We start from the raw sequence: 17,577 nt of genomic DNA, 5'->3' as shown, positions 1-17,577 counted from the left end.
TTAAGGAAAATAGCATCTACCTGGGAGCCTGTATCTAATATTTTCTGGGTCTCATGAACAAATAAAGCGAGTTAGGTCTCACACGATCGCGGTTTTCGAAATCCATGTTGATTCCCACAGAGTAGATTCTGGGTTTTCAGAAATGACATGATACGCGAGCAAAAAACATGTTCTAAAATTCTACAACAGATCGATGTCAGAGATATAGGTCTATAGTTTTGCGCATCTGCTCGACGACCCTTCTTGAAAACTGGAACTACCTGTGCTCTTTTCCAATCATTTGGAACCTTCCGTTCCTCTAGAGACTTGTGGTGCACGGCTGTTACAAGGTGGGCAAGGTCTTTCGCGTACGCTGTGTAGAATCGAATTGGTGTCCCGTCAGGTCCAGTGGACTCCTCTGTTGAGTGATTTCAGTTGCTTTTCTATTCCTCGGACACTTATTTCGATGTCAGCCATTTTTTCGTTTGTGCGAGGATTTAGAGAAGGAACTGCAGTGCGGTCTTCCTCTGTGCAACAGCTTTGGAAAAAGGTGTTTAGTATTTCAGCTTTACGCGTGTCATCCTCTGTTTCAATGACATCATCATCCCAGAGTGTCTCTTACGCTCTCGTTAGGCTAGGCGCAAATTGAGACGCGTATAGCGCGTGTGGCGCGACGCAGCTCAGCGCGCGTTTTTGTAACATCACAGGTTCAAATGGGACCGCGCAAATTGCGACGCGACGCGACTGGGACGCGACACGCGCCTGCGCCAGGTGGCGCGGCGTTGTGGTTGAGGCACAGTTTCTCGCGCCGCGCGTCGCGTTTGCCTCGCTAGCATCGTGGGAAATTTGAGGAGGGGAGCGGAAAAGTAGCCTAGCCATATGCTCACATCGGAACGGCGCATATCAGCAGTGGTAGTATTGCCAATACGATAAATTTTGCCTTACTGTGTACTGAATTTTATTGCCTTTAGGTAGTGTTTCGTTTTTCGCCATTTAAACGCTCCAGCTTTCTTCTTTAGCACGTTATACTTTTCTGTTATTTATATCTGCATAGTTTTGTTTTTCTTCTGTCAAGAGAAATGTATACTTCAGTAACTGATGAGCCATTGGCCGCTGGAATTGCACCATATGTCTCCGTGATGTTTTCAGATCGCAAGAAGGGACGCAGGGTAGTGAATAAGGAAGCAAGGAATATTATAAAATCATGTGATTAAGAATCAAGGCAGGAAAGTAAAGCAAGGTTATATTCTCGCTGCCTAGTAAGCTAACGTACCTGTACGATCTGTTACAAAAATTTAGAAAGGGATAATCTACACAGGTGTGATCCCTTTGTTCTTGTGGTAAAAAGCGTCCAAGATCTGAAGTATAGAAGTTTCACTGTGATTCCTACTCTGATGATATGTATGTAATAATGTAATACGACACATTGTACTACATGCATGTGAACAACATATTTCCACTGCAAGCTAGAAACAGTCGAAAAGCAGTCACAAATAACAATTTTTAATTGGTTCGCTGTGATGAGAAAAAGCATTTCAATTGTTGCATGGACATTATCAGCATTAATAAATTAATTATACAACAGGCTACACAAATGAAAATAATGGTCGGTAATATTACGAAAGTAGGAATATCCTAAAAGAGTGTTATGATTAGATATATTTAAATTGTTGAAATGTGCTGCTGACAAAGGCAGATCTACTTTCATGACAATGTTTTTCGAACTCCATCTCACAAGGCACTTGTGTATTCCTGTCGCGCGCATTATCCTTCGCTGCTGACAATACACTGACCATTGTGTTGTGCGACAGATCAATTGTTTATTTTTCTCAATAAGAACTATTTTATTCGCGATCACGCATTGTCAGTTTGGCAAGCCCTAAGTGAGTAAACAGTATCTGGCATGTGCCTATCATTCCGCCTGAAGGAACGCTCGTCATTATTTTAATACTGCTCAGATCAAGAGAAGGAATAAAATCCTTTGGTAAGTTTCCATTCCCGTCGCTCAGTGTTAAAAATACAATGGGTTACGGGGATTCCACCGAAATTCCAACAGAATTGCCAATCTGTTTTTGTGTGAGTTGTTAACCTTTTCTCATTCGAAGAAGCATCACCATTTATGAGTAAAGGCCACATTTCTCTTGGTGACTGGTTTAATTGTACTTCCTTTGTCACAAAGTAATTTGCCAAACTCATCTCACAGCAGCTATTGAGACAGAATTCCGAAACGTAGAGCCTCATTAAACAAGTAATTGGCAATTACAGAGCTCAATAGCTTACGAAAAACCTCATAGTATCGGTTTGCAGTAACATACAAGAAGAAATTTCATGTTTATTTTCATACTAGGAAGCTCTTGTTTCGCTAGCTGTCGATAACTCTTAAAAAATTAGTGTCTGGAGTGAAATAAATAAAAAAAGAAGTAGTGATACATCCCCATAGATAAGAAAGTTCCGTGTGTTTAATAATTGGCAAAACACTCTCCTCCTTGTGTGCTACCATTCGCCAAACTTTCGTTTCGATGTCTCGAGCGGTTTAGGAGATACGAGAGATGTTGCGAGTATTTCATTCTCGCGGGCGTGAGATGGGAAGTGAGCGCGCTACATGGGATCCATTTTCTCGAGATCGGAGGCAGATAGAGATCTCCTCCCAAGTCTAAACAAAAATTCAGCGTGTTAGCCAAATTTAATACGCAGCAACATATGGTGTAATACGCACCAAACGCAAAATCATAGCGACCCCTAATTTTCGTTGCTAACTTTTTGAGTTTTGCGTAGTGTCTTACTAAAATGTGTACATCACAATAAGAATGGTCATTAGCGAGGTGATGGGCACTTCGTCACGAAGCTGACATATAACGCTACTAGTAAGGCAAAAATCATATATTTTCAGACAATAGTTTCTGTAAAATCGTTTGAGAAAGATGTCTCGCGCGCTTCGGTTCAGTCAGCGCAGAGCGTCGCCAGTCGGCGCGTGCGAAGTATGGTGCACGCGTCGCAATATGCGCTGCACCCGCGCGACCCGTGCGGCACGTGCGTGTAGCGCTGTTGTGTCGTGTCACGTCACACGTGCTATACGCTTCTCAATTTGCGTCTAGCCTTACTCTTCCGCGAGACACACTGAAGTGACAAACGTGATGGGAAACCCGCTAATATCGTGTCGCACCTCCTTTTGCCCGGCACAGAGTAACAGCCCTAAGTGGCATGGACTCAACAAGTCGTTGGAAGTCCCCTGCAGAAATACTGAGCTACGCTGCCTCTATATACGTCCACAATAGCGAAAGTGTTGCAGGTGCAGGATTTTGTCCACGAAATGACTTCCCGGTTGTGTCCCATAAATGTTCGACTGGATTCATCTCGGGAGATTTGGGAGGCCAAATCATTCGCTCGAACTGTCCAGAATGTTCTTCAGACCAATCGCGACCAACTGTGGCTCGCTGACATGCCACATTGTCATCCATAAAAATAACATCGTTCTTTGGGAACACGCAGTCCATGAATGGCTGCAAATGGTCTCCATGTAGCCAAAAACAGCCATTTCCAATTATCGGTTCAGTTGGACCAGAGGACCTAGTCCATTTTATGTAAACACACAACAGATCGTTACGTAACCACCACCAGCTCGCACAACGCCTTGTTGACAACATGGATCCATGGCTTTGTGGGGTCTGCACAAAACTTGAACCCTGTCATCAGCTCTTATCAATTTCCAATCGTCTTGGGTGCAACCCTGAGGTGCTGCAGGCGATGTCGTGATGTTACCAAAGGCACTTGCGTCGATCATCTACTGCCATAGCTCATTAACGCCAAATTTCTCCGACCGTCCTAACGGATACTTTCGTCGTATGTCCCAAATTGATGTATGTGATTATTTCACGCCGTGTAGCTTGTCTTTTAGCGCTGACAACTCTAAGCAAACGACGCTGCTCTGTGACGGTTAAGTGACGTCCATCGGCCACTGCGTTGTCTGTGGCGAGAGACAATGTCTGAAATCTGGTATTCTCAGCACATTCTTGACATTGCGGATCTCAGAATGTTCTAACGATTTCCGAAACGGAATGTCCTATGCGTCTGCCTCCAAGTACCGCAGCTCGTGGTCTTGCGGTAGCGTTCTCGCTTTCCGCGGACGGGGTCCCGGGTTCGATTCCCGACGGGGTCAGGATTTTCCCTGCCTCGAGATGACTGGGTGATGTGTTGTCTTCATCATCATCATCATCATTCATCCCCATACAATGGCAAACCACCTCCGCTACGACCTTGCCTAGTCGGCGGTGCGGGTCTCCCGCATCGTTCCCTACGCTCCTCGGAATATGGGACATCATCATCATCATCATCCAACCACCATTTCGCGTTCCAAGTGTGTCAATTCTCGTTGTGTGGTCATAATCACGTGGGAAACCTTTTCACATGCATCACCTGAGTGTAAATGACAGCTCCGCCACTGCTCTGCCCTTTTATAGCTTGTGTACGCGATACTACCGCTATCTGCATATCTCTATCCCATGATTTTTGTCACCTTAGTGTGTACTATGACAGCAGAATTGTGACACAGCCGCTTCAACTACTTATTCTCCAAATTTACCCGACAGGCTTTCTCGAAATAAAGGTTTCCCAAGCATCGCTGTCACCCTTTACTAGTGCTATAGCGGCCTGTTCCGATTCTAGCAAAGCGCCTCTGGATTTGTTTAACGTGTACTGTCATGTCCGCTCGATAAGGACTCCACATGCCGGAGGGCCAATCCAAAATTGGACGCACTACCTTCTCGTATGTAATCAGGTGCACTGCAACTATGCAGAACGCTTGCAAAAAAACACGTCATTTGAGCGCATCACCTGCTACAAATTTCACGTGTTCGTCCAATTTTATACTTGACTAACAAGGAGACTGCGGCTACTCGTCATCACCCATCTCGTCCGAACTTAAGAAATACGCAGGGCTTAGCCAGAAACAAAATCGACCTAAGTGGGGACGGCCGTTGTGGCCGAGAGGTTCTAGACGCTTCAGTCCGGAACCGCACTGCTGCTACGGTCGCAGGTTCGAATCCTGCCTCGGACATTGATGTGTGTGATGTCCTTAGGTTTACGTAGTTCTAGGGGACTGATGACCTCAGAAGTCCCATAGTTCTCACAGCCATTTTGAATCAGAGTGGGAGCTCCAGACAGCCAAGCGTTTAGAAGAAATAGCATTTCTGGGGTGGACAGGGAAAGGCATGAGCCATTTCTGTTAGTTTCCAGGTAGCAGTTGGCGCAGCGGAAAGCTTGCAGAACGGTAATCTCAGGGCCGTGGTGTCGAGTACGTACGTGGAAATCATTTTTATTTTCAATTTTTAGTTTACTTACACTGCAGATAAATGCAATTATGTTCAATAAACTATGTGATCAAAAGTATCCGGACATCCCCAAAAACATACGTTTTTCATATTAGGTGCATTGGGCTGCCACCTACTGCCAGGTACTCCATATTTGCGACTTCAGTAGTCGTTAGACATCGTGAGAGAGCGGAATGGGACGCTCCGCGGAACTCACGAACTTCGAACGTGGTCAGGTGATTGGGTATCACTTGTGTCATATGCCTACACGCGAGATTTCCACATTCCTAAACATCCCTAGGTCCACTATTTCCGTGATAGTGAAGTGGAAACGTGAAGAGACGTACAGCACAAAAGCGTACAGCCCGACCTCGTCTGTTGACTGACAGAGACCGCCTACAATTGAAGAGGGTCGTAATGTGTAATAGGTAGACATCTATCCAGACCATCACACAGCAATTCCAAACTGCACGAGGATCCACTGCAAGTTCAAAAATGGCTCTGAGCACTATGGGACTCAACTGCTGTGGTCATAAGTCCCCTAGAACTTAGAACTACTTAAACCTAACTAACCTAAGGACAGCACACAACACCCAGCCATCACGAGGCAGAGAAAATCCCTGACCCCGCCGGGAATCGAACCCGGGAACCCGTCCACTGCAAGTACTATGACAGGCAGGAGAGGAGAAAACTTGGATTTCATGGTCGAGCGGCCGCTCATAAGCCATAAATCACGCTGGTAAATGCCAAACGATACCTCGCTTTGTGTAAGTAGCGTAAACATGGGACGATTGGACAGTGGAAAAACGTTGTGTGGAGTGACGAATCACTGTACACAATGTGGCGATCCGATAGCAGGATGTGGGTATGGCGAATTCCCGGTGACTGTCATCTGCCAGGCGTGTGTAGCGCCAACAGTAAATTTCGGAGGCGGTGGTGTTATGGTGTGGTCGTGTTTTTCATGGAGGGGGCTTGCACCCCTTGTTGTTCTGCGTGGCACTATCACAGCACAGGCCAACATATGAAGCACCTTCTTGCTTCCCACTGTTGAAGAGCAATTCAGGGATGGCGATTGCATCTTTCAACACGATCGAGCACCTGTCCATAATGCACGGCCTGTGGCGGAGTGGTTACACGACAATAACATCCCTGTAATGGACTGGCCTGCAGAGAGTCCTGACTTGAGTCCTATAGAACACCTTTGGGATGTTTTGAAACGCCGATTTCGTGCCAGGCCACATCGACCGACATCGATACCCCTCTTCAGTGCAGGACTCCATGAAGAATTGGCTGCCATTCCCCAAGAAACCTTCCAGCACCTAACTGAATGTATGCCTGCGAGAGTAGCAAGGCTAAGTGTGGGACAACAACATATTGAATTCCAGCATTACCGATGGAGGACGCCACGCTTGTCATTTTCAGCCAGGTGTTCGGATACTTTTGGTCACATAGTGTATATTGCAATTATTAACGTATTCAAAAGAGGCTTGAAAACGAAAGGAAAAAAAATCGCGGCTGCAAATAAATTTGCAAGAAAGGATTGTACTTAATAGCGCTCACGAGGACTCTGAAAATAACTTTTCAAATAGGGTTTGCAATTAAAGCGCGCAGAACTTCGTATTCAGTTAGTTTCATTTTAACCTTAGAAAAGACGGCATAAGAATACATTCCATGGCATATCACCAGCTATCTTCGCCAATATTTAGTAAAATTTTTCGTTGAGCGTGGTTCGCAGCCAAACTGTGCGATGTGAGATACCCTTCTACGAATGTAAACAAGCTATGTTTTTCTGTATAAAATTTAAAAGAAGCATGTAACTGTAAAAATGCGTTTTTTATAACGTGTGCAAGATGTCGGGAAAATTACTGCTCACCCTGATTTTACGATGAATATTACCGCAGCCCGTGTAAAAAAACCACCAATTGTAAAAATTGAAGAGAGTGGAATTTTGTGTACGAAGTTCTCCTGTATGCGTTACAATCCCGTCATGGAAATTAACTTACAATTCAAAATTTTCCTTTGCATATCTTTTTCATGGCTTTTACGAAAAATGTTAATAAACACATTGAACATTATGTCGATTTATCTGCAGTGTAACGTAAAAATTGAAAATGGAAAAAGTTTCCGCGCAAGGACTCGACCCAGCGACCCTAGGATTACAGTTCCGCAATCCTTCCGCTGCGCCAACCTCTTCCTGGCTACGGAGCTAACAAAATGGCCACGCTTCGCCCAACCCGCCCCAAAAATGCTATTTTTTTTCTTAACGCTTGGCTTTCTGGAGCTCCCTCTCTTGACACCATGCATATAATACCATAATTTTGGACGAAATAGACGATGAAAAGTAGTAGTAGTCGTCGTCCTCTTGCACCTAATATGCATGCGAGTCAAGGCGCAGTGAAATATGCAATCTTGTCAAGATAAGCAGCTCATAACGTTGTCAAATAATTAATGACTTGGAATCAACGCCATACAGATTCTTAACGACTGGAGTCAACGTTCAAGCCTATCGATAAGTTCTAAATAATTTGTGAAAATGTGTGATTCATTAGAAAAAGATCAAAACGAAACTACTAGTAAGACACTGACAAGATACGTGCAAGTTTCACCTGTCTAGGCTTACCCAAGCGTATTTCTGATAACGGAATAATGTGGTTGCTACTGGCTATGAGGAGTTTACGAGACCACATGAGCCGTCATATCAATCTCTCGCTGTGACCGTAAGATGATTGAAGCACAGTACTCAACTTTCTTCATCATTATCGTCGTCGTCACCGCTGTGAGAACGTCCTCATCGTTGCCCCCCCCCCCCCCCCACACACACACACAAACACACACCTTGACCCTTTACACGTTCTTTCAGCTTGCCGATTGCGTGAACATTGTCGCCAGCGGTTGGTAACGATGGCCTCATTGCTTCTTTCCCCTCCAACAAATAACCTATACATATATAAAATTCCATGTGCTTGATTGAAAAACCGCTAAGGACAGAAATCTGAAATTTGGAGAGGCTGTTGATCGTATACTACAGGTGTCGATTAAAAAGGGGTTTTTCGAAATTCCTCTCCTAAGGGAATGAAAAGTTTTTTTTAAACCATGCCATTATTAAGGCAGTTTTCAAAGTAAAAAAAACCTGGTATTTAGTTTCTCGGTCAGATATAAAAAAAAGTATTTTAGTAATTTTGGAAATTTAGCTCCTATGGGGCTGAAATAACGGGTAAAACTATTTTTTAAAATCAATGATTATTAAAGAACAAATGAAGTATTTTTAAAGCTATATCTATGAAGAATGGTATTTGACTTCTCGGTTACAAATAAAAAAATACGTGTTCCAGTGTTTTTGCAAATTTAACTCATAAAAGTGTGAAACTGGGGATGAAATTTTTTATAGAGTATTTCATTATCAAAGCAATTTCAAACCTAAATCCACGCAAATCGATATTTGCTTCTCTATTAGAAATAAACAATACGTCCTCCACTGTTTCTGGGAATTCATCCCGTAAGGGGGCGAATTAGGGGATGAAAATTCTTAATAAGGCTTCACTTCGCGGTTAGATATAAAGAAATACGTGTTAGGGGATGAAAGTTTCCATGGCAATATCACCACAGGAACGCAACAGGCATCTTAAACAAAACCTTGGACTCCATCTACCAGAATCGCTTTATGGCCGGAAGTACATTCGGGAAAGAAAGTTTGGATGATGTTGCAATTTGTGAAGATAAAAATTCAATTAGAGAAAAACAAAAAAAGTTCTGTGCAGATCATACAGTCGACGCGATCGAAGCAGTGGCCGCTAAGCTAGTTAATATTAACGTGAACAGTTGCCTGCAGATGAAGCTGTTGGTTCGAAACAAGTAACGGCGCTAGTTCAACAGTCACTGGTTGCTGTTTTCTTCTTTGCGGGAATCAATTTGTAATTTATATACATCCACAGTCTTAAAGTTTTCGACAAAACTGCAGGAAGAAAGTTTCTATTCCAAGTGCCGAGAATACTGTGTACCACGTTTTGTGATAATACAGGCACAGAAATACTGCCTTAGGTTTTGAACTACTATAACACTTTTTCAACAAAAACCACAACCAATATCGTTTACTTTTGGAACTCCTGAGGCAAGCACAGCTTGACCATCCACTAACGCTTGTTTAGAGGACTTTCTCCGTGACTTGGCATCCGCACTAAATCCAGGGGCGCGCAACAGAGTATCACAACACAATAGCATTGAAAACGCATTTTACGAAAAGAAAAACGGCACTTGGAACGGTTTTCATTATCATTGTCCGTTTGCTTTTAATATGACAGTATGACTGAACTGCTGACACCGTCAACTGCTTATCTTCGAAAGATAAAAATGGTACTGCAGCCATTGTAGAGTTGGCCGGGCGGCCACTGGCCAGGTGTACCCGGATAAAAAACGTTATTAAAACACAGAAGGTTCGAGTGCGGTACTGCTTCTCTGGCTCGTCCTCCCCCCACGAAATTTTGATTGTGGTGACAGACTGACGATTAGTGCCCAGTTTATAGGTTGGGAGGTGACAGTTAAATAATAAGTTGCTGAAGCCCACAAATGTAAATACGAAATGAAGGCTGTGGTAACCATCTGACCTGCAGTGTAGACCGACCTCTGTCTTCGATTCACATTCAACGTTTCTTTCGTTGTAAGTAATATATTGCAAGATAAATTCAGAAAAGCTCTGTTACACAATAGACAAATTTCGGACGAGTGGTTTTATGCATGTGTGTGTATGCATTGTCATTTACACACACACACACACACACACACACACACACACACACACAGAGAGAGAGAGAGAGAGAGAGAGAGAGAGAGAGGACAGAAAAACAACACTCTGGGCTACACCCATTACTTAACAAACACACCCACTGAAATAGGAAGATCCAAATCAGCAAACAATACCAGGCAAGGTAATTCCTTAAGGTACGGATTAATTAGCGCTAATGGCTTTCTACGCTGCTCCAACAGAAAATTCTAGAAGACAACAAGTATAAAGTATTACTTTACAACGGAGTTTCGTGGTTTGAAGATTAATGGATAAACATCTAGATCCCATTTGTAATATTTATGAATTTTCTTTACTTTCTTTTTCGTTATTGATCTGAGGATACAAGAACTGCAGCGTGTGCTGAGAATACGTCAGATATATGAGAGAGAAAAACACACAGTTCAGCTGGCGATCAGCGATGGCTTTCTCATATCCCGGCAGAACGAACATTGCGACACCAAGCTCACTCAAAGACTCCAGCCCACCATTTGAGAGCATGCTTACAAACTATCGAGACAGCAAAGTGCAGCGTTGTCAAAATCTCTTGCGGCAGCAGTGCTTCAGGGACCAATTGAAACACGTCTGCAGTTCTTAATGGCTAGCCAACGCACCGCACGAATACATTAAGCCATCAATGTTCCCGCCATAGCACCGCAGCGGGAGAGCGAAACGAGAAAATTCCGCTTCCGTTCCGTAATCACTGCCTCGTATTTTATTCATGTCCGCTTCATTAGAACGAGAGTATTTGCTACACGGTACTTCATAAGTACGTCGCAGATCATTTAAAATACCAACCGTAACTCCAAGCAATAATTATATAAAGTCAGTACCGCCATTAGGCTTGTTTACTTACAGTGTTACATTACACTTACAATATCATGATTTCGGCTTCAAAGTGCCATTATCAAGTGTTTTAAGTGTTATAAATTGGCTAAGATGTCATACTGTCGTATTAAAATACACTATTAGACACATTGTCTAAGAGTCGATATTTCTGGCAAAGCCTACTGCTTTGTTTCATTACTGAATGCACCATATTGACTGAATGACAGTTGGCTAAGTGTCTATAAATGACAATATGGTTCTATAATTGGCTTAATCTGTAACTTTTATTTTCGTGTTACCGGTGCTTCAGTCATTGGGCCATATTCAAACACAAACTGAAGTCAGTTCCGTCCATACATATGTTCGTACAAATTGCAAAGCGCTGTACTTTACTGATGTTGCGGTATCTCTACATCACCGTCTGGACGTAATTCACCCGACTACCGACCAAACGAACTAGCACATTAGTCTCAGAGACTTTGTCAAGTTATATTTTGCAAACATTAGAGGTTAGTCTCTGGACATTATCCAATGCAACGTCGTTCCAGACACGAAACACAATAACGGTCATCATATGTTGCCCGTACGAAAGACGATTTCCAATGTATTCATCGGACAGTATAAACACTTTAAATAAAAGCTTCAAGTACGAACTATAATTAAATTAAATTCTAAATGATAACTTGATAATTTACAACATCTGTTCTAAGAATAAATCATATATGACGACTCCGTTTTATAGATAAGCATATATAAGGCGCGCCTGTAAAGTTCAGTGAATGACCTCAGAAACTGAAGGAAACAAGAGTTACAAACAAAACAGCCAATTACCATTAATTACAATTACAATGAAATGAACACCCTTAGCTGCTTACAGGCGTTGACATACGTCAACGGGGACAGATGAAAATGTGTGCCCCGACCGGGACTCGAACATGTCCGAAAGAACAGATACCATCTTAGTATATATACCATTAATTACAACCACCTCTGAAATCGGTCGTAAACTTTTGGAAACTGTCAACAGACAATTCTTGTGTAGTCGCTCGAAGCAGCGTGGTCACGCGTTATTGGATATCCGCATCATTACAGGCGAGACACGGCGCTGCCGATAAGATCCGGAGGCCAATCGACATTCATTGGCATGTCGTTCATCGTCTTCCGTGCCCCCCAAAAAATGTCGGCTGATGTTAATGGCCTTTTTCGAGAGCTGGGGCTTTCTGATCCATCATGAATTCCTATCCGGCGGAGGTGGAGAGATGAACACCATGCCATTGTCAGTCGCTTGTTCTGCCGATCGTATTGGAAGCACCAGGTCTTATTTCCATGTAATGATGCGCATGACCAACAACGCGTCACCAAGGTGTTTCCAGCGATTCTACAAGGAGCGATTCTTTACAGTTTCCAACATCTTTGCAACCTGTGTCATAAGTGTATTGTAGCTAATAGCGATTACTATGAAGACCAGTGAAGGCTTTTTGTAAACTTTTGTTTCCCTTTTTCTGAGACTCTTTACGGAACTTTTCAGACGCACTTTGTATATACAGTACAAGCCAGAACTCCACTGCCAAACATTCAGAGGTGGTAGTTTGGACCAATACAGGAGAAGAATGTCCAGTAAACATGGGCTCTAAAATGAAAAGGTAGAATGAAGAGGTGTGAGCTCTTATTCAGTGGACTATACGCGTTTCACAGCAGCTAAGGTGAATAAGTGCTCACAGCTTTCTAAGTATGCATTTTAGAGTCCATATTTATTGGGCACTTTTTCTTTTTTTGATCCACACTACCACCTTCCAAAATATGGAAAGCAGAGAGCTTTCGGTAAATGAGAGGTGTGTAACAGTAGCGAAGATGAATAAGTGCTCATCGCCTTATATATATCCGTAAAGACGTAATAAGGAATGCAGTTACGCCAACGTCCCCTTCACCACAGAAACACTAAGTATGGCTGGCAATTATTCTAGAGGTCTTATGGCCTGATTCAAAATAGTGTGCTAAAGATACAAATCTAGGTATATGGATAGCAATTCGATCAATGGTACACCACCATTTCAAGTCTGCTGTTTGCCCGTTGTGGTAAAATAGTGAGACAGCTCGGTCGTCGAGTTGTTTACGTCGGAAATGGTTCACTTTTCCGAAGCAACTTCCAAAACATACACGACACTGCACACGGCGGCAGGCATGCACTCACCTCTAGATTCTGCGAGTACTCCTCTGCGATCCGCTCGTTCTGCTTGCTGAGTTCTTCGTTCTTTTCCAGCAGCGCCTTGCCCAGTTCGGCGGCTAGGATGAGGTCCTTTTCCTTTTGCTGTAGTTGCGTGTAGACGTCCTGTTCTTCGTCGTCGGCCGCAGACGCGGCTTCCAGGCTACGAGCCTCCATCTCGTAAATGTAGTCCTCGAGCGCGTACTTGGGTTTCATCTTATCCTGCAGCATCACTAGCACGCGCCCTTCGTTCCTTAAATCTCACCGCAGCGCGAAGCAGTAGTGCCCGTGGCGGCGCGCTGATACGGTACGCGTGTTCACGGAGGCAGACATCGGGGCTGTCTGCCAGCAGCGACACTATACGACTCGACAGCTGAGAGCACTTCCACGCGCGCGAAAGAGAGCGCGTTCGAGGGACGTAACGCAACGCGCGCTCACCGGTGACAGCCAGTGCGCTACTGAGCTCTGTTGTTTGGCCACACTCCGAGTGCGCTGCCACCTGGCGGGCAGTTCGCGAAGCTTTAGCGACGCGGCATACCTAGTGCCACCTGCCGACACCGTGCGAAAGCCGATTACAGGTGAGTGTTGCCGCGCAATATCTCTAGTTGGTACGGTATGTCATTAGGACCAAGTTTTAGGAAAACTCAAGGCAATTGGCGCTATTGGTTGTATATTAAGGCTCCTGCATACAATCAAACAATTTGTCGAACTTTACTGTATTTGCCTAACAGTGTACTGTCCTGTTTGATGTGTTTGTCAAGCATAAATAGTGTTGGTGAAAATTTTTGAAACTCCGCCAAGGCGGCGGACGTTGCGTCGGTGTTCCACTGCATAATTATGTTTAGTGAAAGATAGTTTTATTACAATTTATTTCACTTTATCGTGAGTTTCCACAATTATTGAAACTAGGGTCAAGAAAAAAACAAAACAGCACTGATAATTGCCAAAATGGTATTGGTGTCGCATCTTTCCCAGCTGCAGGAAAAGAAGAAAAATCAATATCCTACGCGTAACTTATAAGTAGGAGTGCAATGAAATTAAAAAAAAAATGAAGTTCCTTGTTTCCCCCACGGATGATGTGGGCTACATGTTTCCTCGTTGTGGTGTTTCAATAAACTGTCATTTAGAGGACCAAGTAAAAGGGAATAAATTTTCACATTATTGTGTCTTGTTTTTCTATGTAATGGCGACTAACTCTAAGCAAGTTACTGAAAGTTTCACTGCTCATCCACAAAAATGTTCTGAGTGTAACATTTCTCTCCCTTTTTAAACAATTCCCTGGACCCATCATCTTGTTTATTGCTTCTTTATTAAACATAGTGCCACAGTCAACCTTAGAAATGCTTCATCTGCGTTTGTAATCATTCCTACTAGTGTCAAAACACAGAATACTCGAAAAACGTCTGCTTCAAAAGTAAGGTTAAATTGACAAATTGGCTCTGTACTATTTCTTCACGAAGGAAATTGACAAACTTTGTTGGTACGTGTACGGGTTTGTTTGACACATCCGTGGCCAAATATGAGAAAATAAGTTTGCTCTTTTACGAGGGCCCTACTTAGCGTTTTCTTCTTCATTAAAAACAGGGCAAAAGCAATGCCACCTACAGTCCTGTCAACGCAGACTCCAAGTGGCAGTGACGTCATCACGTTTGGTTTGTTGATTTGCGAGTTGCCGTCATTGTTTGTTTTTGTTTGTGCGACCGTTTTCGAAGTGTGAAATGTTTTATTGTCTATAGCGTGTCATATTGTTCCCAATTCCTTACAAATGATCATTGCCTGACTGTAGAGGGAATTACACAAATGGCCCAAAGGTCAGTGTCTTTTAGAAGGCGAAGTAGAAAAGCAGCTGTGGTTGGTTGGTTGGTTGGTTTGGGGAAGGAGACCAGACAGCGTGGTCATCGGTCTCATCAGATTAGGGAAGGATGGGGAAGGAAGTCGGCCGTGCCCTTTCAGAGGAACCACCCCGGCATTTGCCTGGAGTGATTTAGGGAAATCACGGAAAACCTAAATCAGGATGGCCGGACGCGGGATTGAACCGTCATCCTCCCGAATGCGAGTCCAGGCAGCTGTGGATTCGAGCCATCTGCAGAGATGATTTTAAGCCAACGAGTAATTCCAGGGCAAGTAATATGCTTCCTTAAATATGTTGTAGCATCCGTAGTTCGTTAATATGATTTTAATAATCTCTAATTGTAAAACAGACTGCGAAATAGTGTTATGCCGTTTTTATCATCTAGGTCTGTGAACTGCATTTTCAGTAGCAGGATATGGAAAGACAAACCAGTTTGTACGACAGTAAAACTGGAAGGCTGTTAACGGCACCCTTATTGAAGCCTAGGTTGGTTAAAGGTAAGTCATTTTGATATTTGGCAAGCATTCCAATAGCAAATAATTGAATAATCTATAGAATTTAGCTAGGGTATTTAGATCTGTTTTATCTGAGCACATTGTTTATAACTGTTCCTACGGAAATTGTTACGAACTTCTTTTGTTACAATAACTGTACAATCAGTGTTTCCAAAATGTCCGTCGTGTATGTAAAAAACTACAGTAAGGAAGGAGGATCCAGAAAGTAGAAGAACGGGAAAAGGAAATAAACAGCTAGCTTTTGCACTTACAGAAAACGAGGAAACACTGTCTGAAGCTCGTAGGCAAGATACCGTTCAAGACAGTGATGAACTAAAAATGAAACTAAATTCCAAAACATTGCAGCCTGACTGGTTTATTGTGCAGAAAGGAAAAGTGCTGTTGTTTATAATTGAGGAACTTCAGCCAAGAATGATGTGCTACGTCAGTATTAGTGAAGACTTAACTTTATCACTGTGTGGAACGTTAACACGTGATACAGTTGACTAATAAAACTAAACCATGTTATTTCACTGAATTGCTGATTTGACAAACGTACATATAATTTTTGTGGATTCACTGAGATTTACTCTTGCGTCAGCATCTGGCTCAGGAGTCAACTGAAGAATGGGATACATCTCGCCGACTTTGACGAATGACGACATATTTTAGTCATACATATTAATTTGTTTATTTTCGAGCTATAAATGACCGTGTTATTATCTTCTGTGGCGAAGCGTCAGAGTCGTAAATAGAAATAAATGAGGTCAGCTGAAGAATAGGTTACTAGTACCAGCAAAAGAAAGAGAGCGACTTACGTAACAGTGGCATCCTGTACCTCGGCCGAACTACGAAGGATGTATCTTATTCTACAATTGACCTTTATAGGTCAACTTAAGTAAAGGATCCAAATTTCTCGTTTGTCGCTTTTTTCGCCTTCGCCAGTGGTAGTATCAGATCACCTGTTTAAGTCAACTGAAACACATTATCCAAATTTTACGTGTGTCGCTCTTTTCGCCTCCGCTAGTACTAGTATCTTATTCTTCAGTTGATCTGAGTACGTCAACTGAAGTACAGGATACAAATTTTACGTTTCACTAGCAATAGTATCGTATTCTTCAATCGACACTAGTACTAGCGAAGGCGAAAAATCCGACATACGTAAAATACCAATGTTATGTACATTGCTTTTTTTGCTTGCGGTACCACTAGTATCCCATCCTCCAGTTGTTCTATACTGGTCAACTCAAGAATAGGATACTAACTTTTCTACAGTGAAAAAAGTGATATACGTAACATTACTTTCGAAATATGGATGTACATCTGTTTTCTTTGTTTTATTTTTTTATTTTTTTTTTCAATCGTCTGTTTCTCAACATTCATCCATGCTTTTAAATCTTTGCAATGCACGATCTGTGGCATCATGCGACGTCATTAGTCAAACCCGACATTCTTCAGTATTTCCCATCCTTCTACAAGCATGTACTTGGTCGGCGCTCATGCATTGAAAGCCACTTACTTTCCGGGCTCTGACAGTCAGCCTCTCGAAGTCTCCACTAGCAGTTCCGCAACGACCCCACCACGCCCGCCGCTACTGCTGCCACCAAGGGGTTGTGCCGTCCTCTCTGTGAGCCATGTCTACCGCTGAACCTCCGCCACAGCGACTTCCGAGGGCACCGCATCGCAATATTCGCATGTGACTGTCAACAGACTCATCGCCTCATGGGGCCATGTCATTACGGCTCCTTGCTGCGCAACTGTGGACTGCTTGTGAACTCCCAGTCTCACAGGAATGTATGAAGATGGCGACCATGCAGATCTCTTCGAATGAAGTGATAATTAAATCAAGATCCTAAGCTGTCGACAGGCGTCGATATACACTACTGGCCATTAAAATTGCTGCACCAAGAAGAAATGCAGATGATAAACGGGTATTCATTGGACAAATATATTATACTAGAACTGACATACGATTACATTTTCACGCAATTTGGGTGCATAGATCCTGAGAAATCAGTAACCAGAACAGCCACTTCTGGGCGTAATAATGGCCTTGATACGCCTGGGCATTGAGTCAAACAGAGCTTAGCTGGCGTGTACAGATACAGCTGCCCTTGCAGCTTCAGCACGATACCATA

The 17,577-nt window shown here is 43.1% G+C and overlaps 1 protein-coding gene across 1 annotated transcript in view; it reads right to left on the bottom strand.

Moving 5' to 3' along the window:
• Positions 1-13,564, bottom strand: part of LOC126203749 (bicaudal D-related protein homolog) — a 618,301-nt gene extending 604,737 nt beyond the window's left edge. Inside the window, exon 1 of the mRNA XM_049938117.1 lies at positions 13,082-13,564. Coding sequence (XP_049794074.1) covers positions 13,082-13,324 — 243 coding nt within the window. The 5' untranslated portion in view covers positions 13,325-13,564. The remainder of the gene's footprint in view (positions 1-13,081) is intronic.
• Positions 13,565-17,577: the final 4,013 nt, after the last annotated feature.

Source organism: Schistocerca nitens, chromosome 9, assembly GCF_023898315.1.
Source record: "Schistocerca nitens isolate TAMUIC-IGC-003100 chromosome 9, iqSchNite1.1, whole genome shotgun sequence".
NCBI lineage: Eukaryota > Metazoa > Arthropoda > Insecta > Orthoptera > Acrididae > Schistocerca > Schistocerca nitens.
Note: the sequence above shows the minus strand (reverse complement) of the source record. Positions and strands in the feature narration are given on the sequence as shown.